General features: G+C 44.8%; 1 protein-coding gene across 4 annotated transcripts; it reads left to right on the top strand.

Moving 5' to 3' along the window:
• The first annotated feature begins 716 nt into the window (after nucleotides 1–716).
• PFKFB2 (6-phosphofructo-2-kinase/fructose-2,6-biphosphatase 2) lies at nucleotides 717–25,475 on the top strand. Of its 4 annotated transcripts, none has more exons than XM_039881707.1 (15): nucleotides 717–896; nucleotides 2,054–2,164; nucleotides 8,165–8,290; nucleotides 8,788–8,884; nucleotides 9,293–9,359; nucleotides 9,490–9,564; nucleotides 9,927–9,983; nucleotides 10,923–11,047; nucleotides 12,872–13,079; nucleotides 13,494–13,640; nucleotides 14,403–14,507; nucleotides 15,275–15,404; nucleotides 16,161–16,223; nucleotides 16,504–16,568; nucleotides 23,495–25,475. In XM_039881707.1, exons 2-15 carry the CDS (start codon nucleotides 2,074–2,076, stop codon nucleotides 23,600–23,602), a joined length of 1,464 nt encoding a protein of 487 aa, XP_039737641.1. In that variant the 5' UTR covers nucleotides 717–896; nucleotides 2,054–2,073; the 3' UTR covers nucleotides 23,603–25,475. The 4 variants fall into 4 exon arrangements, with proteins under 4 accessions (XP_039737641.1, XP_039737642.1, XP_039737639.1 ...); XM_039881708.1 differs by having other exon boundaries at nucleotides 23,491–25,475; XM_039881705.1 differs by lacking the exon at nucleotides 23,495–25,475 and adding an exon at nucleotides 17,201–17,575.

Genomic DNA, 25,475 nt, shown 5'->3' with positions numbered 1-25,475 from the left:
ATAATGCTAGATTATGTGACATTTTCAAACCCGTATCCATAGAACCAAGGAGTGGTTCCAAAAAATTGATACTCATTATTTGTTTGTTTTTTTCAATTCTGGTTCATCAGCAAACCCTAACCAGCGTAGAGGGGTTTATTGACAGAATCAAGCATCAAACAGTCGTGGGGGTAACTACAAAAAGTTCACCTGAAATGTGCAAACTCACCTCCACTGTAAAAGCCTCTACCTCTTCCATAAGTTATATGGAAACTTTGAATATTTTCACACCTTTTATAACCCATTTTCCTGCTGGAGCCGTTTCCTCTTTGGTTCTTCAAGATGATCATAACAGATGGCATAGTGTGGGAGGGAGGAGGGAGAATAAAGAAGGTGGTTAGAAGTCCACTGGGTATGTGGTTGGGTCTCGGGAAGCTGGTGGTTTAGCGGTGAGAATGGTTGTTTTCTTAGATTACAGTGTCTGACCTATGGGAAGGATATGCAAACACCCTAAGGTAATCAATCAGCTCAAGTACCGTGGTAGCGTATTCTAGCAAAACACCTTATAAAGCTTACGTTCCAAACTATGGCTCAAACGAGATCCAGCTGGGATTCAGGTAGGAAAGGGTTAAACTCTAGGATTTTTTTGCATCACCAAAAATTTACACCCACTCAACGTGAATTAGTCTACTCTCGCGAGAGTATGAAAAAAGTAATGCTTTAGTAAACCCCGCCCCCAGCCCTATTAGTTGCCAAGCAACGATGCAACCAACCTCCATAGTGCTGGGAAACTTGGGAACTTGTCGTCTTTCTCCTTCATGATTCCATCCTCCTTCAGAAGCCAGCGTCAGCGATTCCGATTTGAGCTCCGCCCTCTAGAGCCTGCGGGCGCTGGATTGGTGGATGATTCTCTCCAGGTGAGGACCAACGGGAGGGTGGGCGGAGCTAGGCTGGGGCACTGGCTATGCGGGTGACTAGTGTGCGGGCGCCTCAGGCTACAGTTTGTCGGCTCCTTCGTGCAGCGTTACAGGAGAAGTGCCGAGGCCACTCCCGGGAGGGATCTTAGGGATCACAGGGTGAGCGACAGCTGTACAGCGCCTGGAAGACCCTGGGAGTGTGGGAGGAAGTGGGCTGTGGGCATCCGGATGAGGTGCGGGACGACGGTGCCTTGCTGTTTCGGTGAAGTGCTGGCCCCCACGATTGCCGGGAGAGCGGACGTTCAGGGCCCGGGAGCCGCAGCAAGTGTTTGGGTTGGAGGATTTGTGTGGTCGGTGGAAGAACAGTTCAAGGTCCTGAAGCAATAGGACCTTCCTACCTCACGAGTCCCTTGTCTGGATTGGAGGGCGGGGGGTGAGCTTGGGGCTCTCCCGTCCCAGTTCGAGTTTGGTGACCTTGGAGAAGTCATTTACCACTTCTTTGTGCCTCAGTGTTCCTTCTATAGGCTTCGTCCCGGGGAGAGGTGCAGAGCAAAGGCTTGAGAATAAGAACATCAGAGGAGAAATGGTGACGTGCTAGGGGTGTCTCAGGGTCCAGTTACAGTTTTTCCTTCAGGAAACATGTTTGAGATTTTTCCCACTTCTCTCATTTTTTCACGACTGAATCTTCCATTTGACTGCCATTTACTTATGATAATGAACTTGATCTGTTCGCCACGCACCCCATCCCCAACTACTGCTACTTGTCTCCTCAGATTCTTAAACTAGATTTTGGGGTCAGGAAGGAACTTGGATAAGGCACTTAATTTGATTGACCTCAGTTTTTCAATCTGTAAAATGGAGAGAAGTAATAACGGTAGCAAAATCTGCCTTATTACAGGATTATTGGAAGAATTGAAGAGAATTTATGTGAATGTAATTCCTAAGTCAGCATTATAAAATAAACAAGGTTCTAGTGCCCTATTTACAGATAAGGAAACAGAGGGCTGGGGGTTCATAACATCCTAGGACATGTAGCTATTAACTGGGAGATGGAGGGCTGGACTTGACTCTTGGCCCAGGGTATTTCACTTATATTGCACTGATCCTCTTCACTGAGTATTTTGAGATGTCTCCTTAATTCCTTTTGTCCCTTCCAGACATCTCCTGAAGAGCTGCCATGTCTCTGAATAATGTATCTTCTTCAGAACAGAGCAACAGTAGCTGTGAAACCAAAGCCTCAAATCTCCGATTATCAGAGAAGAAATGTTGTAAGTTCTGGCAAAATGAGGGGCTGCTCTCTCCCAGGATTTTATCTCGGGGGTACAGTTGTAATCCTAGACTTTGCTGCTTGGTGGGAGTGAGAATTAATTCTTTAACATGGGAATTTAAAAGTCTACAAGGGGACTTTCCTGTTTGAAGTAAGTAGGCTCAGTGAAATGTCTGCCCTTGGAGCTGGACTCCTGGTGCGGCCCAGCATTTTCTTATTGCTTTCTTGAAATGAATCTCTGTCTCTACACTTGATTGATATTAAAAATTAAGACAAGCATTATTGTACACACAGTGAGTAAGGCAGAGTGGCGAGATACAGGAATTACTTGCGGCTGATTCTGTTAATACTTTCCCTTAGTCTCTCGGGCTAAGTTTTGTGAGGGTGCTGCTCATTGTAGAAATTGCATGTAGGAGCCAGTAGCTCATTTCTACAGACCTCAGTGGAAGCAGTCCTAACAAACATTTGACTTTTCACTGTGTCTTGGGCACCTTACTTCCTCACAGGTTTAGCCTTTGAACTTTGTAAACTGTTTTTCCTACAGGTTCATTCCTCTGGGGACAGGTTTCACAGGAGCATTTGCATGTCAATCCTTTAGACCAGCAGTCCGCACCCAACCTTTTTGGCACCAGGGACTGGTGCTTCTATGAGATTCTAGTGCCTGATAATCTGAGGTGGAGCTGAGGCAGTGATGCTAGCAGCTGCAAATACAGATGAAGCTTTGCTCACTTGCTGGCCCACTGCTTACCTCCTGCTAGGCGGCCCAGTTCCTAACAGACCATAGACTGGTAAGGGTCCACAGCCCTGGGGGGTTGGGGACCGCTGCTTTAGACAGAGATGGCAGGTGGGTTTGCAGAGAGATGAAACATCTGCATTCTTAAGCATCATTATAGGCTGCAAGACTGCATAGCCCAGTCCAAAAGGTCCTGGGCAACTGAATCCCAGATGTTTTAGGAGAACCTGAAGGAATGTTAACCCTTACCTCTGCTTCAAATTGCACGTTTCCTTTGGAATCTATCAGTCAATTCTTTTCACTTCCATGGTTATATGTATGTAATCAGCAGGTGAAAACAGCCAAACATCATGAGACCTGGAATTATCTCATGTCCAAATTTTACAAAGGAGTAAACTGAAGCATGGAGAGGATGAGCACCAATGAAGCTTGCTGGGGTTTGGGCTGTAGCAGAGGCACCTTGTTTGCATGTGATACGGGGGTTGGCATACCTCTACCATTAGGGTCCCCTTTCTCTGCCAGGACGGGAAGCTAGGTACCGAGGGCAAATACCCCATGGGAGATAACTAGAATAGCATGAATTTTGAGTGCAGCCTCTGGAGTCAGGCTTGAATCCTGGTTTGAATCCTGGTTTTACTACTTCCTAGCTGTGTGCCCTTGAACAAGTTGTTTATCCTCTCCATGCTTCAGTTTACTCCTTTGTAAAATCTGGATACTAATAGTATCTCCCTCCAGAGTGATGTGAGAATTAAATGAATAATTATAGGAAAGCACTTAGAAGAGTTGGGCACATAGCCGGATGTATTATTTTCACTGGTGATGATATTTGCACGTTGTATTTATTTCTAAAACATTATGTAAAAACTAAGTTGTACTCTAAATGCTGTACTTGGAGCTCACTGTTTAAAAGAGTCCTGTGAAGAATTATATTTTCAGTAAAGAGTGTTTTCTCCTCTTGTTTGACAATATTGTAATCCAGATTTTGGCATACAGGATGCACATCTTAAAGAGAGGTGCACTCGATTCAAAAGAGAGTGGAAAGATGGTATGTGTGCATGTGGGGAGTTGATATTTGTGGGATCCTCTGGCCTCGCATCATGCCTGGTGTCAGTCCTCACTCCGCTTTCTTCTCCAAAGGACTCTCCTACTTATCTTCCTGACTCTTCTGCGGTTTTTCTGCCTTGAGGGCTTTTGATCAGTCAAGGAAGCAGTAGGCCCAGGTCTTTGTCCTGTTCTCTTGACTCTAATTCCTGCATTGGACTCTGATTTCTCCTTTTCCAGCTCCACCCTCTTCTCCCCCACTGGAAGCACCTGGGTCGTACTAAAGCCACTGTCTTTCATTTACCATGTTCTCTTTTCCCCTTTCCGATTGGACTGTGAGACCGTTGCAGCCACAGTCAAAGGAGAAATACATTTATGAGAATATGTGCTAGTTCATTTCCTTTTTCTCTGTTATTTGCCTGTATCTTGGAAGAGGCTCCCCTGGCTGCTTAGTGTTCATACCCAGCATTTGCTTATTAATAGCTCAACTGTTATCTCCTAGTTGCTAATTACACCTGTGGTGGCTGATTTGACTCTGAAATGAGTGAGCTGGAGGCCTGAAGAATGACTTTAGGGAGCCCATATCTCCAAAGGAACATTGCTGGAACTTCGGCTGCTCCAGGGGTGGGGATGAACGGGAGTAGTGATGCCTGAGGTATCTTTAAGGTACTCAGATGACTCTTGGTTTCAGGGCTCTCTGAGAGCAGGAATGCGTGGGAGGTGAGGTCTTCATGCTTTTCTTCCTTTGTTTCTTCTTTAATATTTTAAGTAGGTCTGGAACAAACAAGTTCCTATGTGTACATTTTCCTAATTACAAAAGCAATACATGTTCAAGCAATACAGAAAGAAAGTGAAAAGTAAAATATTTCTCACAATTTCTTCTGTCCCTATTAAGTTCGATTCTTTCTGACACCTTATTCTGGTGTGTCCTACTAATGAAAATAGGTTCATACTGTACATATTTGGTTCTGCCGCCATCCCCTCTTTTTTTAGACTTACTATATTATGGACTTTTTTTCATGCCAGTAAATCCAGATTTACCTCATTCTGCACAGTATTGCATTATATGGATCTGTCGTTCTCTCCCTGATGGACATTTATGTTGTTTCCAATTTTCTACCATCACAAACAGGCTGCAGTGAGCATCCTTGCACATATACCTTTACATGTTTATGCTGGGAACTTTTCTACAGAAATAGAAGAAAAGGTAGACACGTTTAAAATGTTGATCAGCATTACAAATGTACAAAGTTCTGCAATATAAGCTGTTTTAATATTTCAAAATGCTTGATGGAAATTGGGCATTATTAACTATAGCTGCACTGGTTAACGAAAACATTAACTTTCTTGGTGTTTGGCTGCAGAACTTGGATATTTTATGCCTATCAGTCAAACAGCAGGACATAATTGGCAGTTTTATGACTTCTGATGAATAATAAGTAGATATGACTAATGAAACACTTGAATGAGCAGCATGTTTCAGAAATGTTGGGCCTATTTAGAACAAATAACGGAAGACCTGGGACATGAAAAGGTGGGGAACCACTGGCCTTCTAGAGCAGGAGTCCCTAACCCCTGGGGAGCTGACCAGAACTGGTCTGTTAGGCATCTGGCCGCACAGCAGGAGGTGAGCTGTGGAAGAGCTAGCGAAGCTTCACCTGTATTTGCAGCTGTTACCCAGCGCTAGCATCACCGCCTCAGCACCACCTCAGATCATCAGGCATTAGATTCCCATAGGAGCACTGGTCCCTGGTGCCAAAAAGGTGGGGGACCACTGTTCTAGAGCACCCTTCAGAATTGGATTAGAGAGCATAGTCATGCTTACCACATGGCTCCCTTTGTCAGGTGCTGCTGCCGAGAGCTGGCGGCTGGCACTGAATGAGCAGTCATGCAACCAGGTATTTGGTCAGAGCACTGACCTCGACTTTCTACTGTGGGACTGTGGGCCAAGCTCTTCATTTCTCTGGGCTTGAGTTTTTCTGTCTCTAGGAGGGAAGTTGTCAAGTCCTCATTTCCCCTGAGCATGTTGTAAGGGGAAAAGTTTAAGATTGAGAAAGTAAGTTAAACCTTGTGTAAGAAAGGAAGAAGAGAATTTCAGAATTGAAACAGTTTTCTGTTATTTGTCAAGGAGTGTGTTACATTGTCTCTGAAATTAATCAGCATGAAGTATCTACTATTGACATTAAGGTGGAGGTGGAGGTGGTTTTGATTTTTAACAGGCAGGACAATTTGTTCCTAGTTCTGCTGATGTGGCAGTTTGAGATAGGAAGTGTGGTTTAGTTTTGTACTCGGGAAAATGAGAAGCCCTGGTTGCGGCAGGTGTGTGTGGGTGTCATGGGCACAGGCAGGAGGTATGGTGCTGGGGGGCAGGGTGGGGAGAACTTAGTGACCTGTATTTTCTTTTGCTCTGAGCCCTCTCTGCCCAGTTTGGTAAACATGGAGCAGCTGGTTCTCTTGTTGGCTTCAGAGCAGCTCTCAAGTGTCAGTTCATTTTCAGCATTAGGGAGGGGAACAGGACCTTTGAGGAAGTGCCTAATGGGCTGGAAGGTGTGGACAAAGCAGGCCAAAAGTGCAGGTAATGAGCCAGATCATGGGGGATTGAGAAGAGTGCAGCGCTGAGCTGGAGAAAGCGAAGACTCAGGAGTATTTGACTACTGAAACCTGAAGCAGCTTTTCCTAGGCGATCCCTGTCAGCGGTCTCTGTCAGGCTGAGCCCCATCAGAGGTCAGGGATTAATGTTGGCTGAGGCTGCAGGGTGAGTTTACTTGCCATTGTGCCCCAGATTTGGACAGGGATGAAAATCATTTCTGTTGCCCGAGACCAACTTTGGGAGGGGCTTCCGCCCAGGCATGAGAATTTTCCATGTGCACAGTGCATAAAGGACTAAAGCCAAGCCCTCGGACCCTGCGTCTATTGCCTCCCTCACCACTCTGGCTTCTGAATACTTCTTGCCAAACACCCCTAGGAAACTCTTCCTTCCGAAGTCTATTCTCTTCCCAGGTCCTTCTGCCCACTTCTCCACTGAGACCTTTTTACATTGCCATCCCAAAAGATGAAAGATGACTTTCCCATGCAAGTACTCCAATCTTACTGAATTGTTTCTTAACCTCATAGGGCACCTTGTCCCAGGGTACAGCAGCACCTTGTGTGCACCCTCTGGAAAGCAGTGCAGGGAAGTGAAAGGCGTTTCTTTCCTTCTTCTGTGCCCTCAGAGGAGCCAGCAAAGCCCGAGCCTCCCAGATGACCTCATTTGCACCTTGGCCCCAGGAAAGTGGCTGACAGCAGTGTGGGGCCCTCTCCCACCGCCAGTCCCAGTGAGCAAGCTGATGAGGAACTGGGCTCTTTTTATGGAGAAAAACTGCCCAGGAAGCACTAGATCTGAACTCTAGTGTCAGCTGTTCCCATGATTCAAGTGTGTCTGTAGGCAAGTTACCTGACCCTGAGCATCTAGTTTGTCTCACTCTAGTGAGACCTATCTCTGTAAATGAATTCCTGAAATAAGTATTGTAAGGAAGGGTAGACCAATGACTGCGCCTGCTTCTAAACTGTCTCGCGTTCATGTGAGCCATTGAGGCAGGCAGGCCATGATGCCCTTGTGGGCTAAGTTTTACTGAAGTTTCCTGAGATCTAGGCAGAACCTGTGTCAGGTAAGCTCTTCCACAGTCTAAATCTCACTGTGGTTTAGAAATTCTGGCTTAAACTCATGTCCTGAGTACAAGGCCAAAGGAACTTGAAGCCAGCCCTTTTTGTGGTGGTCAAGCTAATTCTTGCCAGTGGCTCCGAAGGGGTAGGTGAGATCCTCAGGGTAAACACTCTCTTGGGCCTATTATAGGAGCCTGCTGGTAGAGTCTCCAGGCATAAGACCTTCCCTCACAGCTGTATCATTCTTGTGTCACTAGACAGTTTCATGTTAGGGATGGCTATTGTCTTTCTAATCCTTGCCACTTTCTCCCCTCTTTTTTCCTTGGGTACCTCTGTGAAGACTTTGGCTATGTGGGGAAGACATGTCTTGGTTTAGGGACTTTGTGAAAGTCTGCATGACCCTCTAACTCTCTTTAGGGAGGGTTCACCTGATTTCCCCTCGGTCTGCTTTCCCAGTCTTCCTGGACCCTTGCCTCACAGGTTTATGAGGATTAAGTGAGATTGTGACTACGAAGTTCTTAGCCCAATGCATGAACTTTACTTGGCCCCTAGTCATTTAGTTTTATTCCGTTTCATTTCCTCTAGCGTGGGCATCCTACATGACTAACTCTCCTACTCTCATCGTTATGATTGGCTTGCCAGCCCGGGGCAAAACCTATGTGTCCAAGAAACTCACACGCTACCTCAACTGGATTGGGGTGCCCACCAAAGGTAGGTGCAGGTCATTCATTTTTGGGGGAAGGGAAATGATCAGTTCTTCTGGAGGATTTAGTCTTCCTGGCATCAAGGTTACAGGGTGTTCCTGGCTGAAATAGTGGTTGCTTCATGATTTACTGAATTTATTCCCTCTTCGCAGACTCGTTTCCTCCTGTCCTGGGTGCATTGGCCTAGTTTGGGAGAATGCCTTTGATGGTATATGGTTTTACATTTTCAGAGCCCTTAAATATACGTTATGTTGTCTACTCTTAGCCATACCTCTGTGAAGAAGCCAAAGTGGCTGAGGAATTTGAAACTCAGACATCGTAAGACTTGCCCAAGGTCTTATAAGTCTGAACTCGAGCCACACTTGACTCTTAATCTGGTGGTGTTCCCAACATAACCTTGGTGCTTTTTTCATCCCTTGGCCACTCTGACATTAGACCAGGAAGTCCCCTTTGATGGGGCCACTCTATTGTTTCATTGGTGAAGGGTGTTGCTGTCTTCTGCAGTGTTTAATCTCGGGGTGTACCGGCGTGAAGCAGTCAAATCCTATAAGTCTTATGACTTCTTCCGGCATGACAACGAGGAGGCCATGAAGATCCGCAAGTGAGTCTTCTTAGGCCTGACCTCGGGGCCAGCTCTTTCTCAGCCATTACAGAAGTGGATGTGACAGGGCTTGGTTTTCCTTTAAGTGGAAGTTATTTGCTGGACAGGTCACTTTAGGCTTCGGCGGCTAGGTGAACAAGGCTGAGAGAGATGTATGTATGCTTGTAGGTTAAGCCTACAGAGGGAAAAGATGTATACATGGGGTGGAAGAAGGGGAAAGATGTAGGATGGCATAAATATCTCAGTGGGGAAGTTGGAATGTCTAGTTAGGGAAAATTTTTGACCACTGGGAAAATGAAGCAGGAAGCCAGGTGATTCCTATAGTAACCCAGCCGTTTGTGTCTCGGGCTGTGCCTGAGCTTGGGCTCACCCCACTCCTCTTGCTGATATCCGCTGCTCTCATGGCAGGCAGTGTGCTGTGGTGGCGCTGAAGGACGTTAAGGCGTATCTCACTGAGGAGAGCGGGCAAATTGCGGTGAGCCTTACACACCTCTCCCCTGGCTTGGTCTCCACCCTTTCAAGGCTCCACAGCCCCATGTTGGGTCCACCTTGGTGGGATTTCGTTTCTCACTTTCTGCTCATCTACCGTGTGGCTCTCTTTCCAGGTGTTTGATGCCACCAATACCACTAGGGAGAGGAGGGACATGATTTTGAACTTTGCAAAGGAGAATTCCTTCAAGGTAGGATGCTGGAGGGAAAGGGGCGAGTGGAGGTGGGCAGTTAGGAGAGACATGTGGATCTGTTTGACTCCAGTGAGTGAGGACAGGGTTGGACGTCTTGATTCTCTCGTCTTGGGGCGTACCCGTAGTCCTTGAGTGTTTTCTTGCAGGTTCTTCCTCAGACCTTTAGCCTGTATGTCTGAGGCCCTGGGGATGTGGTAAGAGCTACTTTTCAATGAAGAGGCCTTAAAGGTCACTTTTATGAAAGAAAATCCCTAAGGGTATGTGTGTGGTAGCCGGGTGGGGCAGGTTTGAGTATGTGCTCTTTATGAACAGACTGGCCATTTTTGACTCATTTATCACTAGCTTCTCTCCCTGGTCAGGTGTTCTTTGTGGAATCTGTCTGTGATGATCCTGATGTCATTGCTGCCAACATCCTGGTGAGTGACACCTCTGTGTACCACTACCTCTTTATCCTTTGTGCCCTGTGTGTGTATGGGGAGGGGGAGAATCAACTGTCAACTGAGTAAGGGAAGAAAGAAATGGACCTGTTTAACATCACAGAGAGATCTGTTTGATTGGCCAGGGCACCGTTTTGTACTCCCACATGCTTCCCTTGGGAGAGGGAACCGAGGCTTAGAGGAATAACGTAAGAATTAGCTGCTAATGGGCACTAAGACTTAGACAGTAGGAGTCCTGGCCCCAAGTTCTGGGTGTTAGCTGGATGTTGAGACCTAACTGTATTCTCAGAATAGACCAGACTCTTCATTAACTGTCAGAGACACCTTCTAAGAAGATCATCTGCCCAGACATTGTCTAAGATTCAGATCAGTGCTCTGTACACTGAGCGCCTTGTGCCCTGTGTGGTCACAGCATAAACCTGTGCCCATTTAGTGGCTTGTGCTGTGCTGTGCCGAGTAGACCTCTGTGCATAGTGTCATGGTGCTGCTTTCTCAGCAACATATAAACTTGGGAATCATGTAAGGGAGAGGCATCTGGTCTCAATCAATCATGGATCCTATTAAACAGCCCATTCTGAATGGTCATGGGGAGAAAATGAAGCCCATTCTTTTTTCCCAGAAATATACATGAAGGGATTGGGACTCAAGAGCAGCTTCAGTTGCATGACTGACACTGTCTTAAAGCCAAGGGCAGGCATGTGACTCCCCAGTTGTCTTTCCCTTCTCGTTTGCCAAGGTCATAGGACTCTGGTGGGGTGGGTGGGGGTTGGGGCGGTGGTGCTCAATGAATGGAGATTGTCAGTGCTCCAGTGAAAGGTGGCTTCTGTGGACTTCCAATTCTTAATTTAGCAGTGGCTATTTGCAGGAGGGCTAGTGAGGGCAGACATCTGACTAGATTCTGCTCTTCCATGATTCCAGGAGGTAAAGGTGTCAAGCCCTGACTACCCTGAAAGGAACAGGGAGAATGTGATGGAAGACTTCCTAAAGAGAATTGAGTGCTACAAAGTTACCTATCGGCCCCTGGACCCAGACAACTATGACAAGTAAGATTTAAGGCCATGGTTTGAAAGACCTGAGACAGGGGTCTCATTTGAGAAAAGAGCTTTTTTCCCCTCTGCCTCTAAACTTCCTTCTGACAGTCCAGACCCATAATATTTATATTACTCCAAAGAAACAAGGTATGGATTTGTGGCTTCTATGTGGGTTGCATCTTATACTTGAACACTGAAGTGTTTTTTATCATCAGTTCTTCCTCTCTATTCTCTGGAGCAAGATCTCTCAACCTCAGCATTACTGACATTTTGAACCGGACAATTCTGTGTTGTAGGGGACCGTCTTGTGCATTGTAGGATGTTGAGAAGCATCCCTGGCCTCTGCCTACTAGGTACCAGTAACACTGCCAACCTGTGACAACCAAAAATATTTCCAGACATTGTCAAATGTCCCTGGGGAGTAAAATCACCTTTGGTTGAGAAGCGTTACTCTTGATTAGTAGTTTTGAACTAGAGTGTTGTAGGATACCCCTTAGAGTTGGTTTGATCAATTTAAAAAGTTTGTTGTATGTGTGTGTGAATGTTATATATCTATATCACTACATATATACACATACATGTAATACATACAATACATAAAACAATGTATATGTGTATATTCAAGTAATGTATATATAATATGTTGTCTTTTATGTATAACATGTAACATATCTAACAGATAACATATTATGTATATAAATAAAATGTGACGTTCTCAGGAATTTGGCTGGCTTAGAGAAATGTCTGATCAGTACTAGCTATCATCACTTTAACATCGTCTATCAGTAAAGTGGTATATAGTACCGGTTAACTTGTATGTGAGGTATAGGAGCCATAGTAAAATGTCAAGTCCATGTTGAAGGAAGACGTGTGCACATGGAAACCTGTGAGAATGCAGCCTTTGAAAAGGTGTACAGTCAGAGCAGTTACCAGCTCTCTTCAAGTAAGAGGACAGCCCTGCAGCCGAGCAAATGGCGAGACAAGTGTGCGTATCTGTATTGGCATCTTGAGGGGAAGTGGGATTCCTCTCACTGTTTGATCGCTTCGGTGGCCTGCTTTTGAGTTTTTCAGTTCCTTCACCATGTTGCCCAGAATGTTACTGTTTGGAGGTATCGCTACCCTAGTTATGACATAATTGTATATTCTTCAGTTAACCCAAAGTCCTACCTAAGAAAACATTCTAGAAGTGTGTGTGTGTGTGTGTGTGTGCTTGTTCACAGATATCTCTGGTAGTAGGGTAGTAGGGTTATGGGTGATTTTTATTTGCATTATTCTACCTTTTATTTGAAATGTTTTTGGAATAAGCACTTACTATTTTTTAATGAGAAAAATTCCATGATGGTCACAAAGCAGTCGTGAAAGTACCTTTGAGAGAGGCTTGATTTAGGCAGATGCCAGGAATGCATAGAGATCTCTGCCTATGGTTCTGCCTCCTGTTCTCCACTCACCGCTGGTGATGCTCTGGTTAGGTCTTGACCACCTCATATGGGGGTTGTGCTTCTTACCAGATTTCAAGGTCAGCAACACCTTCAGGTCATCTAGTCTAGCTCCTGAGGGGAAGCCTGAATTCTGTTTATCATACTTGTTACGTGGCTTGGCACAGTAGAGGCACTGAGGGAATGGTACTGACTGACTAGAAGTTTGGGAAATTTTCCTTCCTCTTGGTTCTGAGGATTCATCTATCTCTTACCATTTAGCTTCTTAGATGTGGGTAGGGCCGTAACAGGAGTGGAGGAAGAGCTGCTATAAGCCTGCAAGTAACTATGAAATCCTTTTCCCTCCTATGGTTATCCTCAGATTTTCATACCCAGGGGATTTTTCTCCCCTCTGTCTCAGGGATCTTTCTTTCATCAAGGTGATAAATGTGGGCCAGCGATTTTTAGTGAACAGAGTCCAGGACTACATCCAGAGCAAGATAGTCTACTACCTCATGAATATCCACGTCCAGCCTCGCACCATTTACCTGTGCCGGCACGGAGAGAGCGAATTCAATCTCTTGGGGAAGATTGGGGGTGACTCCGGCCTCTCCGTGAGGGGAAAACAGGTGAGTGGTTACTCAGCATGCTGGATTTCCTGGGCTTAGACTTGGAGGGCATGGCGGAGGTCATCTCTTTTATCTCCTTACTTCTTCCTAAATCCCCCTGGTGCTTAGGCTGTGGTTTCAGATGGTCAAGCAGGTACTAAAGATGTTTTCTTATTCACTGATTCTAGATCTGTATCGAAGTGTGGGTAACTTGGAACCATTTCTTCCGTGGTCATTCAGCCATCAGATATTTATTGGGCACAACTTGTGTGCTTAGCACAGTACCGGGTGCTCCAGTCGAAGCTGATGTCCTCTTGGGTTTATTACATGTAGTGCTTTTCAGGTTTTGACCGTGGTCATACACATCGGCCTTTACAGGCTGAGTTAGCAGTTATATGTGTGTTTTCTTTTTAAATTTTTTATTTTGACCTCTAGTTTGCCCAGGCTCTAAGGAAGTTTCTGGAAGAACAGGAGATAGTAGACCTCAAAGTATGGACGAGCCAGTTGAAGAGGACTATCCAGACTGCCGAATCCCTGGGTGTGACCTATGAGCAGTGGAAGATCCTCAATGAGATTGATGCTGTGAGTAGGAAGATATGATGGCCATTATGGTCACCTATTTGGGCAGGAACTCCCAGAAGTCACGATGTGAGCAGTTTTATGCACAAACTAGAAGCACCAAATAGAAACTTTGAGGAAGCTGAATCTGTGGCCATTTCGGGGAGGAACAATTCCACCCGTAGTCGGAGCTTCCTGCCTGCATGAGCACCTGTGCCAACAAGGGGACCCAAACCAGTTTTTGACCTAGCACCTCTGGTACCTGGAGAGAGAGCGGGGCTCCATTAGGTTCCATTGTAGATGTTCCTTCTGGAAAAAAGAAATCGCTAACAACTCACTGTGATTTCTGCTAACATCATTTGGTCAGCTATTTGGAAAAAGTACTTTCCAAATTTTTTCTTGGCTTTCTCTGTCCTTGAGCACAAGAGTAGGCATTTCTTTTTCTTCCTCTGTAGCCTTTTATGCCTTCTACAAGAATTCTCCAGTCCCTTGTCCCCACTCCCATTCCCTGCTTCCTGTTCCTTTTATCCTGCTGACTTTTCTTGACCTGAAAGTTCCCCACGGTAGTAGGAGAAAGTGCCAGCATATGCTAGGGAAGTCGCCTCCTCTCTGCAGTGGTACTCACCCTGCCAGTCCAAGATACCCTAGCTAGTCAGTTGCAAGACATGAAAGGACCTGCCACAGTGCCTGGCACGTAGTAGAAAACGAGTATTCTTCAGTGTTGCCTTATTTGGGTGGGGCCGTATGGGTCAGTCTGTGTCTTTAAGCCAGTGTGGCTCCTTGCAGGGCATGTGTGAAGAGATGACCTATGCAGAGATTGAGAAGCAGTACCCAGAGGAGTTTGCACTTCGAGATCAAGAGAAATATCTGTATCGGTATCCTGGTGGGGAGGTGAGACTCCTCTCACGTGGGCTGACTGCCCAGCCCTTTGCTGGGGCTTTAGCTTTAATTTAGGGGAAGGATTGAATGTGATTTGGGGGATCTATATAGGGTACTTAACGCATCATTTAGTTTACCCTCCTACCTTTGGATCATACTGTGTTTAATTAAGCCTAGGCAGTCAGATGTCTCCTTAATTTGTTCAGATCTCCAGGGAAAAGGGCAACAAGATAGCCTCTGTGTTGAGTATGTGGTAGAATCAATGCGATCTTTTTTCCTTCCTTTTCTTCACTCCATTTCCTCAGTCCCACTCCCACCCACGCAGGTATGGGTACCAAGGAAATCTATGGGTTATGAATGATTTCTCTGTCATCTTTGGTGGTTCAGTCAGTTTCCTGGTCTAAGCGGCTTCACAGTCTAGGGACGTGTGAGGCAAAGGTGAATAGGCGGAGTGGCGGAGGTCCAGGAAACCCTTAGGAGACCGTTGTTGGCCGATACTCTGCCTGTTAATCTTTGGAGGAAATTAACCACAGGCTGAATTCAGATTTCTTCTTCCTGACCTGTAGTTTTCTCCATCTGAATGTTGCTCTTGGAAGGTCTGAATATTCTTAAGAGATACTAGGGCTAAGGGAGTTAGCAGGCGACATGAAGTCGCTGAACTTCCAGGAGGAAAGCCAGCTGGGGAAGGAGCAATAGCCTCTTAACTCTGGATGCAGCCACTGACTCAGCTGCCAGCTTGCGCCTGGCCTCCTACCAGCTTGCCCCACCTCCCCCCACAGTCATACCAGGACCTGGTGCAGCGGCTGGAGCCTGTCATCATGGAGCTGGAACGTCAGGGCAACGTCCTCGTCATCTCCCACCAGGCTGTCATGCGCTGCCTCCTGGCCTACTTCTTGGATAAGGGTGCAGGTGCCATTGAGGGAAGGGCTGGGGGACACATTCACGGGAGGGGGCCAGACTTGGGGTGGCACCAGGATCCCTGGCAACCGGATCTCTCCTTCTTCCACTCAAATTGGAGTACATTCTTGAGGCAGCAGTGTGGGGCTCCCAGCAGCCACTGAGCCAACTATTTTGCTGAATTGACTCTGCTGGTACAAAAGCCCCCAGTGGAGAGTGGCTGCTGCTAGAGCTCCTCAGTCCTCCTTGGCTCAAGGGCAGCATCGAGCTGACACTCTTGGCAGCCTCAGACAAGTGGTTGAACATTCCCAGTTTGTTACTTTGGCTACGAAAGGGTGGTATCCTAGACGCATCTTCATCCTTTGGGTTCAGGGTAGGACAGTTTCTGGGCAGAGCTGTAAGGAAGCACTGCTGCCTTCTCGACACTTCCCTTCTCAATCTACCTGAGTTGTTGGGAAGCCTGCAGATTGGCCTTTAGTATACCCAGGTGGGCCACAATCTTCCCTTCCTTGGGGTCCTGGCTATGACACTTATTTCTGCTTTGCCTGCATGGAAGGATCTAAAATAGACTTATTTCCTTCCTTAGCCACTCAGTAGCTTGGGTGGCCTCTTTGGTGGCCATTTTGATAATTGGGATTTAGTGGAGGAGTTGTATAACTCTGGGTCAGAGTAATGAAAACTCATGAGCTCCTTAGATTCTTCTTCTACTGGCTTGACCGTACCCCACAATCCTGAGAGTCTTCTCTCACCTTGTCTTTCTGCTTTCAGATGAGCTACCATACTTGAGGTGCCCTCTCCATACCATCTTCAAACTTACTCCTGTGGCCTATGGTAACTATGAATTAAGGAGCTGGGCAGGAGGTGGGGATTGAGGAGGGTCAGGATTTTTGAATTTTCTCTGAAGTTTGTGCAGAAGATCAACTTCATCACCCCTGTTTACCAGGGAAGTTCTATCAGTGCCTTCCATTTTTAAGGGGTGTGTGTGTGTGTGTGTGTGTGTGTGTACGTGTGTATATGTTATGCTTTTTTTATGGTATGTTTTCACAAACTGAAAGTAAGGAATTTTTCTTTGAGCTTTTTTCCTGAAGGTCTCTCTTTCCTGTTTCTCCAGGGTGCAAAGTGGAAACCATTAAACTCAACGTGGAGGCCGTGAACACTCACCGTGACAAGCCAACTGTAAGTATTTTCCCACAGACGAACATGCAAGTTTCCTACCAAGTCTTTGAACCTTTGGCATCAAGACACTGGGGTTTCCTTTTATGTATAAAAGGAAAACAGATCTAGAACTCATGTCCTATACAACCTGTTACTTCCAAATGGAAGAGATGCTGGAATTATTAATTTTTAAGATTAGTACCTTTCATGATTCTTGACCTTGAAAGTTGGCTCCTAGAAATCCAATTAAATATGGAAAGTGTGTGACCGAAGTGAAATGAAAATTCCACCCCCGCCTCCAGGAAGTGTCCCACTTAGAAAGCAGGATCCAGAAGAGCCTATAAGGTGGGGGGAAGAGGTGTAGGTTCGTTCTTAGGTCTGTCCTGATAACCTGTCTGATCTTAAATAAGCCCCTTCCTTTCTTTGTCTCTCTTTCCTGTTTTGGAGTGCGATGCTCAAGGAGCTTCTCCCTCTACAACCCTTTAGCTTCCTGGGGCTAGGGGACCAGGCCATAGCCCAGGTCTTATGAGAGACCCTGCCTGCAGAGGAGCAGGAGTGGAGGGAGCTGTTATGGTTACAAACATTTTTTAACCTTTCTGAGTGAGCGTCTGTCTTGGCTTTCATTTGTGTGGTGTCCCTCCATTTCCAATCAGAACAACTTCCCCAAGAACCAAACCCCTGTAAGGATGAGAAGGAACAGCTTTACGCCTCTGTCCAGTTCGAATACAATAAGGCGTCCAAGAAATTACAGTGTTGGGAGCCGGCCCCTCAAGCCCCTCAGCCCTCTTCGTGCCCTGGACATGCAAGAAGGGGCCGACCAGCCGAAGACCCAAGTCAGCATTCCGGTGGTGTAACCGTGTGTCTCCCTCCAGTCTTGGCCTCCTGCCCTTGTCACTAATCACCAAGGAATCATTTAACTTCGGACCCCTACCCCTGACACCCCATCATGAATCTTAACACAGAGAGTGAGGCCGTGTGTTTCCAGACCACCCTTAGCTATTCTGCAGTGTGAAACATCTCCCTGCCCAGGGGCGAGTGGACGAGTTGGGTGTTTTAGGTCACGTCCTCAGTTGGGGTGGTCAGGTGGAGGAAAAGGGAAGGGATACACCCCTTTAGGGTGATTAGCACAGCAGGGGCTGAGGCTAAGCATGCCCGATATACTTGGTTTTTGTCCATTTGGTGTCTAAACTCCTTGAAGTCCTTGTGTTGGTAAATTGCTCTGTGGGTGGGGGTGGCAGGGCAGGGGAACACAGAAGCCCATTTTTCCTTCGCCTTCGTCTCTTCGAGATATGCTTTACTCACAGACCTTAACTGCCTGCTTTCTTCCCCCTCCCCCTTTTCCCTTTCGGATTGTCCAGTGTGATGCATGTCATTGTCATTGTGGTGTCTGTCTAGGAGGGAGGGGAGGTTGGCGAGAGAGAAGTCAAGGCTCCATTGATGCTCGCTGCAGTGGGCCTAAATGGATCTGCACGGGGGGAGCCTTTCTTTTCCCTTCTCCCTTTCTCTCAAGCCAGGTCCTGCAAGGGTCAGCCTAGGCTGTAGAACATCCACAGATGCTCTGGAGCCTGCAAGTGGATATAGGGTGAGAGTTCTTGCCTCTTTTCATGAGAAACGGTCCTAAGGCTTTGATGCTCTGGGGGAAGGAAGCTGGCTCTGAGTGTGCGGGAAATATCTTGGTTCGTATTTTTCACTTCAAGAGACAGGCATAGGTCTTTTGCTGGCTGTGGAGCGAGATTTAGAAGAGCAGGGTGTTCCCTAGCACCTGCAGGGCTTTTGGAGGATGGGTCACATCTTTTCTTCAGTGGCTCTCAGCTTCTTTGCCATCCCCTGCAAGCCAGTAACTTTTAGGGCTGTTTAGAAGAACAGTGTTGGATTTAGGAGTCATCATTGATGTTTGAGTCACTGAAGTTAAAAGGCAAAGTAGAGTTCACTAGACCTGCTTATTATTTTTAAAACTCTCCTTTTTAAGTTGAAAAGTCTAGATGAGTCTTTAGGACTCTGTGGGGGGTCCAGCTCTTTACTGCTTTTATTTACCTACTCACTTCTGTAATTTTATTTTCTCTATAGGCCTAAACAGGAAATATTTAGAGCAGGGATTCTTGGCCTCTTGGTGGCCCATGATAGCATGCTCCTCCCCGCAAATTTGTATGCAAAACGTATGAATATGTGGACATTTTTCCGAGAAGCAAGTCTAGAGTTCTCATGAGATTTTAAAAAGAGAAAGATGACTCCCCATCCTAAAGTTATCAATTTCTCTTTAGAGGTAACCAGTAAAAACAAGTTAGCTATTTGCCAAGGGTGTTTTTGATAACAGAAGACCTTTTGTCATGGTTGTCACTAGGGGTGTTCATTCGAATCCCCTTTAGAACTTGTGAAACTTGTACCCGTGCTTGGATCTCCTTTAGGCTTAACAGTAACTCAGAATCTCTGGGATTGGGGTCTGGACATGGGTGTGTTAAAACAGCTTCACTAATGATTTCGATTCATACTCACTTCAGGTTAAACTCCATTTTATGAAGTTGAGTAGAAAAATATGGGATAGTATTTCTTTGGACAAAACATCAACCTAGGAATTCTGAATTCCTCATGGTTCTTCAAGGACAGTTCTTTGGAGTTCAGTGTTCAGCAGATCACCATATTAAATGAGGTGATCCCACTGAAATCAGGCTGCCATGTTTTAGAGGGTTATTCTAGGTTCTAGTTCCATCTTTAACTGTTGACATTGCAAGATGATGTGGAACAAATCACGACATAAATAACCGTCCTTGACTGATAGCTGGGAATTTTAAGCACCCTGGAGATAGGCACTGACATAAAACCAGTAAGATGATAAAAGTTATCAGCATGGGCAACTGACTAGTGACCTCGACTGTTTTATTCTTATATCTTGACTAGGACAGCACAGCCAATTACGAGAAGCCGCTTGCCTAGGTTCTGCTTGAAATCGTGTCCAAGGTATAAAGTAATGTGCTCTTCCTGTTTAGCCATTTACATAACATGTACTTAGTGTCTTAGTTTGTGGGGCTTTCGGCTGGGTGAGGGTGGGGTGGGGTGGGGAAGGGTGCACAGAAATAGAAGAAAACGTGCTTGTCCTGAAGAAAACGTGCTTGTCCTTTTAGAGACAGGACATGTAATTTAAAATAGCGAACATTTGCAGAAGAGCACTGCGCTGAGTCTCTAAGTGTGGACACTGAAGTGGAGTACAGATTGCTTCTGACTTTTCTCTTGTCGTATGGCCATGAGACTAAAAGAGTGGCGAGGGGGGAATGCGTCTTCCCCTCACCCTCACGTTAGAATGAGGCATGGTCTAGGAGGTCCGTATGGCACTTTTACGAGGTTGCCTTATCTAACTTTGACTTGTGGTATCTTTAGCCCAAATGATCATTCATTTAGTCTTTCCTCCCACTGTGTGGTCAGCGCTAATGAATGAGAAAGAGGAGCGTTTTGACCCAAAGACTTTGGATTCGAACTGTACATACTCTTAGAGAAAGAAGTCTCTAATGAACTAACATTATGTCGCCTTGTTGCAAACCCCAGCATTAGCCACAGGTCACTGGGATGTTCATGTTAATGATTTCTCCACTCTCCCCCTCTGCTAGTTTGCTTCCCCCAGAAGAGGAGCCTGAGGTGGTCTTATTAGTCTCAGATAGGACAAGGTCTCTCCAGAGAAGTTTCAGCAGGAAGAAGCCAAGAGAACGTAGAATGGAATAGAGCTTGTACTCCAAATTTTAGAGAAGTCCTACTTCCTATCTTTTCTTTCCTGTCATCCTCTGCCGTTCTTACTTGAATGTGTGTTGGTAGTATATACGCATTATTATGATTATGTCTGTATCATAAATCCTACAAAGAAAGGATGGACTCCAGAGTACTTTTTGCTGAGATTTTCAGTTTTGTTATGGGAGAAATAGGTGAATGGTTTAGCATTTAATCTATTGATATAAAATGGGGAAAGGAAAATCACTATATATTCTGTTTGCTTTTTCTTGCTTCAAAGCCAAATGAGGAATTTAGTGACAGACTTGAAAGAGGCTAATGCAGATTTAATTTAAAGCTTCTCTCTCTATTTTCTAATTCTCAGATTGGAATTTAGCTGGTACTTATCTGTATTATTTTGGGGTTTGTTTTGGTAAGGGGATTGTTTTACATTCAATTGGAAAGTAGAAAAAGAAAGTCTTTAAAAAACGTTGTGCTAAGGTGTCTTATCGTGTCTGTTTTCCCTGCTAAGAAGTTAGAATTAGGAATACAACTATTTGTATTCCTAGACTGTTTCCTGTGAGGTTCTAGGTGTTCTTCTTTGCAACCCACTTGATCTTCAGAGGTACTGGCATTTTGAAGAAACATGATATAGCTGTTTGGAAATAAATCTATATTATGGTTTTTCTGTGAGCAGAAAATCTGAGTTCCAGAGAAACTCATGGGTGTTTGGGGTAGCCAAAGGACAAGAGAAAAATTATCTCAGAACTGAGAGAACTATATCTGGGTTATATATAGTCTTAGGCACATTCCATTGCCTTTGCTACCCAAAAGCCATGTTGTGTTTGTTTTCAAGAAATTTGATAAATTTACCCAGGTTTTCCAATATGCATTTTGACTTCTTTGTGTTCTAAAATATTTGAGTTTTAAAAATTATATAATGATTGACTCAGATTTAACAGGCTTGATCTCCGACTTCCTGTAGAGGTGACTCAGACGTCAGAAGGAATTTAATTTAGACTCATAGTGTTCAGAAGACTCTATCTAGTGGTATCTATATGCTGACTGACAGACTCTAGTAGGGTCTGTATGCTGAATGACCGACTACTGTACTAGGATCTGTCAGATGACAGTCTGACTGTTTTCTCATTGTACCAGTTGGAAGTGTATGTACATCATTGTAATTCTCTGTCTGTTGTACGGGTCCTACAATGAAAGGAAGTAAACACTCCACGTGTTTTCTTTAAGAGATTAGTTTTGTACACTATGAATTTTAATAGACATTTCTTTTAGAGTAGCAGCCAAAAATGCCATCATTTTGTAGAAAACAAAGGTTGCACATCACATGTATGATATTTTGTAAACACAGCCAACACTGTGTCAGCCAAGTGTCAGCCAAAGAAATGCCTGCTCAGAGCCTGAAATGGCTGCTCTCCTTCAAGTCACGCCATCCATTCCCCCATTCCTAGGCAGGATTTCACTTTCACCATTCGTTTCTGAACCTCCTGTGTCCTCAGCTTCCCTGTTATGGAAGGTAGCACTCCACTGGAAATGCGTCTGTTTATAGTCTGCCATGCATTTGGCTTTTACTCATAATAAATAAAAATGCAAAGGCAATTTTGCATTCAAAAATTGATTTTAAGAGGTGGCAAATATTCTTTCCATTAAGCCTTTCACTGAGGATCTGTGACCACTATTTACCTACTCATTATTTTTGTATCTGAATTGCTTGCGTATATTTTTTTATCGTGTTGAAGAAACAAGATCAACTCATTCTGGTATGGTGATGGTTTTGCTGCGGCAAAAACAAAGGACCGATCACCAACTGTGCCCTTTGGAGGGGTTGGAAGTGAGCTGAGCACTACTGGGTTGAAAGGGAATGGACTAAATTGGGAACCCAAACAACAGAGTTATCCTGCTGATTTCCGAGGCACAGCTCTGTTGAAAGAAGGAATATAATTCTTAGCAGCATTCCGATTTAATCTGGTGACACTGATATCAAAATCTGCCACTTAGATTCACATAAGGTGTATATAACTGTATATGAAACATGTTGTGTGTGTGTGTAGAATGGGTAAATAAAATTGTCGAGTAACTTGAACCTATGAGAAGGCTTCTGGGTTTTTTGTTTTGTATTTTGGGCTTGTGTTCTCCACCCATTCCGCCACCCACAAAACTTTGCCTCTGAGCCTCAGACAAGCCAAAGCTAGCCCTTTCACAGTGTGACTGGATTTCTTAACTTCGGTGTGGCTCTCTTTCACCACCTTCTGGGGAAGCTGGGAAGGACATTATGGAAAGCACGTGAACTTCACTGGGAGTTGTGTGTACTTTTTGGCACCTCTACAAGAATTAAGAAAAAAATTACCTTTGACCACCCTGTGCTATGACTCCTATTAACAATACATAACTCATTTATTGTAAAGAAGAACTTTGGAGATCTCTTACAATTTAGTGAGCTGTTCCTTCTGAAATATGACCTGCCTGTTTTGTTTCTAAAGAGGTAGCCAGTGGGATAAAATGGTGTTTGACGTCGTCTGGGACAGGAAATTCAGGTGGAACTGTGTCGCCATTCTCATGCATTATTCCTCTTTACCCGAATAAGGGCCCTGAGCTTATTAGATATGCAGACTCTCAGGCCCCATCCCAGGCCTACTGAATCAGAATCCTTTTTTTTTTTTAACAGGAATGATTACCAAATGATTCAAATGCACACTTAACATATTAGAAGTACTGTTCTAGGAGGAAGAATTTTTCACAAGCTAAAATGTTAAATCCCAGTTTATGGGAAGAAGTTGATTTCTGCTCTGATGACCGATTTCAGAGTGGACTGGAGTAACTGCAATAGTAGAGTCCCTCAGAAGCCAAGGAGCCCCTGACTGCACTGTCATCTTCTTGGTGGCTTTTTTGGCTGATGGAGCCTACATACCCTCCTTTTACCACAGGGCTCCCTACAGCTTCTGCCTCATATCTTGGGTATGTAGCTTACGGTTCAGGTCCGACAGGAATGCCTGGTCCGACATGGCACGAGGTTGGTTTCTCCGGGAAGGACGCCCGTGACTATGTTATGAGAGTTTGTCTGACTCCCAAGAGTAAAGGGGTGCATGCAAGCACACCAGTGTGTGCACGCCTGTACGTGGATGTGGGCAGTGGGGAAGCAGTAGAAGGGTTGGGAGGGATTCTGCTCTCCTCTATCTGCCATTTGGCAGTAGTGTAATTAATGGCTTTGTTTCTCTTCCTCTCTGGCTCCTAGGCAGAGACCTCCCTGGCTGTGCCTAGACACTCTTCTCTGGCATCCCTCTCGTTGCTCTCATAACGATGTGGCCACTGAGGCCAGACCTCTCCGGGGGACTGGGATCTACTGAAAAGCTTGAATGTCAGCTCTACCAAGGCTCGAACAGAAATTGAAGTGGGGATTGGACATTTGGGGACACCAGAATGAGGCCTGGAAAAACACCACATTTCTCTCCTTCATGCTTAATGGGAATATCAAGTACACTAAAAAACTTCTTTGTGCCTCTAAACGTTTAACAGACTGAACCGATTAGTTTTTGTGATCTCTTTGCTGGCTTTGGCCCAAGTTGGCCAATCTTGTTCCGTTTTGGCACTTAACATCCTACCTGTGATTATCCTTAGCTGGCTATTCTTTGCCTAAAGTGCAGATGCATCTCTTCAGATTTTTTTTTTTTTCCCAAGTGAGAGAGCTGAACTCCAGCAAGCCTGCCTGGTCTCTGCATCCATTCCAAGTGAGCAGGATAGAGTACAATTTACATAAGTTAGCACTCACTTTTTTGTCACTTTGGAAACAGACAAATTCGCCAGGTAAATGGAGGATATCTGAGAAAGTCAGTCCTGAAAACGTCTCTTCTGTGGTGGTGGAAGAGCAGTGTCAGCAGTAACTTTTAGAGAAGTTTTTCTTATTCCAGGCCCCTCGAGGACAGGATCTGACTGTAAGACTCCCCCAAATGGGTACCCATCTTCTAAGTTCTCTTTTGTAGTTGCTGTGTTTTCTACCTGATGCTGTGTGCCTCTCATAGCTGAAGAGGGCTAATGTTATCTCTGGTGATTGAGAGTGAGGGCTGGAGAGAAAAGTAGGGTGCCGTGTACACCCCATGAAGAACTAAAGGAGGTTCCTTGGGAATCAACTCCTAGCAAATTCTTTTGGTTTAAAAACAGGTGCAGGGAGACATGTCCTTCTGTGGAGTTTGTCATTATGATATGGTTCTTAAGAAAGCTGTGGCTGTGACTTTAAAAGCCTCTGGTCTTCTGATGCCTGCCTCTTAGCTAATCACTATTGTGGTCTACCAGTCTCTCATAAAATATCGAGAGTACAGAAGGAACCAAGCCCTAAGTGCGTTGGTCATTTGGTTTCCCTTAAAGATAAGCCAGGTAATTATTCCTTAGATAGTGATTGTCAGATGTACAAATAAGTCTCTGTATATGTGATTTTAATATGTCACTCCTCTTGAAGGAGGATGGAAGCTTCACAGGATATTATATCTTACAAGCAAAATCATTTATTTTTTTTTTAAGAATGGTGAATTTTTAGCTTCTTACATTTTTTCCCTTTTCATTTAGATGCCCACTTGCTGGGCAAGAGGGTGAGTAGCAAGAAAAGTAATGAAATGTAGCTTTTCCCAAATGGTTCTTTTATACTGTGGATGATACGTGGCTGTTACCTAAGATGTGATGAGCTGGGCTGCAGGCAGTTCAGCATCCAGCAACTAGGAGCTTACTTTATATGCAGAAAGGTGCCTTCGGAAAGGCTCCTGACTGCTCTGTCGCAGGTGATTTTCATCTGGCTGCTCATAACATGCTGTGCTGTAATGATTTTGTTCTTGTGATGCAAATTTCTTTCTGCATCAATACGTACTGCCTTTTGTTGATCAGATAATGTTTTTATTTAGTTATTCATCCATGTATGGTATCTTTAAGTTCCCATATTAGTGTTTGCGTGTGTTTAATCAGAATATAAGGTACTTTGTGTTGTCAGTTTTTTGGTAGAAATTTAGGTAGGTTGAGTTTTCAAGTCTAATGTCCATAATATTAACTTAAATTAAATTTCCAGAATATAAGTATCTGTTTTCTGTAAAAGGATAATATCTATGTTAAGGCACAGTGGATTTCATTGAATACTTTTTTTTCTCATTGATTTTTATTATAAGTATAAATCAAGAGACATTTCTCTGGAGAAAAGTTTTATCTCCTGGATAAATAAAATTATGCTAAAATATGTAA

The sequence above is a fragment of the Pteropus medius genome, unplaced genomic scaffold, assembly GCF_902729225.1.
Source record: "Pteropus medius unplaced genomic scaffold, Ma_sr-lr_union100, whole genome shotgun sequence".
NCBI classification, from domain to species: Eukaryota; Metazoa; Chordata; class Mammalia; order Chiroptera; family Pteropodidae; genus Pteropus; species Pteropus medius.
Note: the sequence above shows the minus strand (reverse complement) of the source record. Positions and strands in the feature narration are given on the sequence as shown.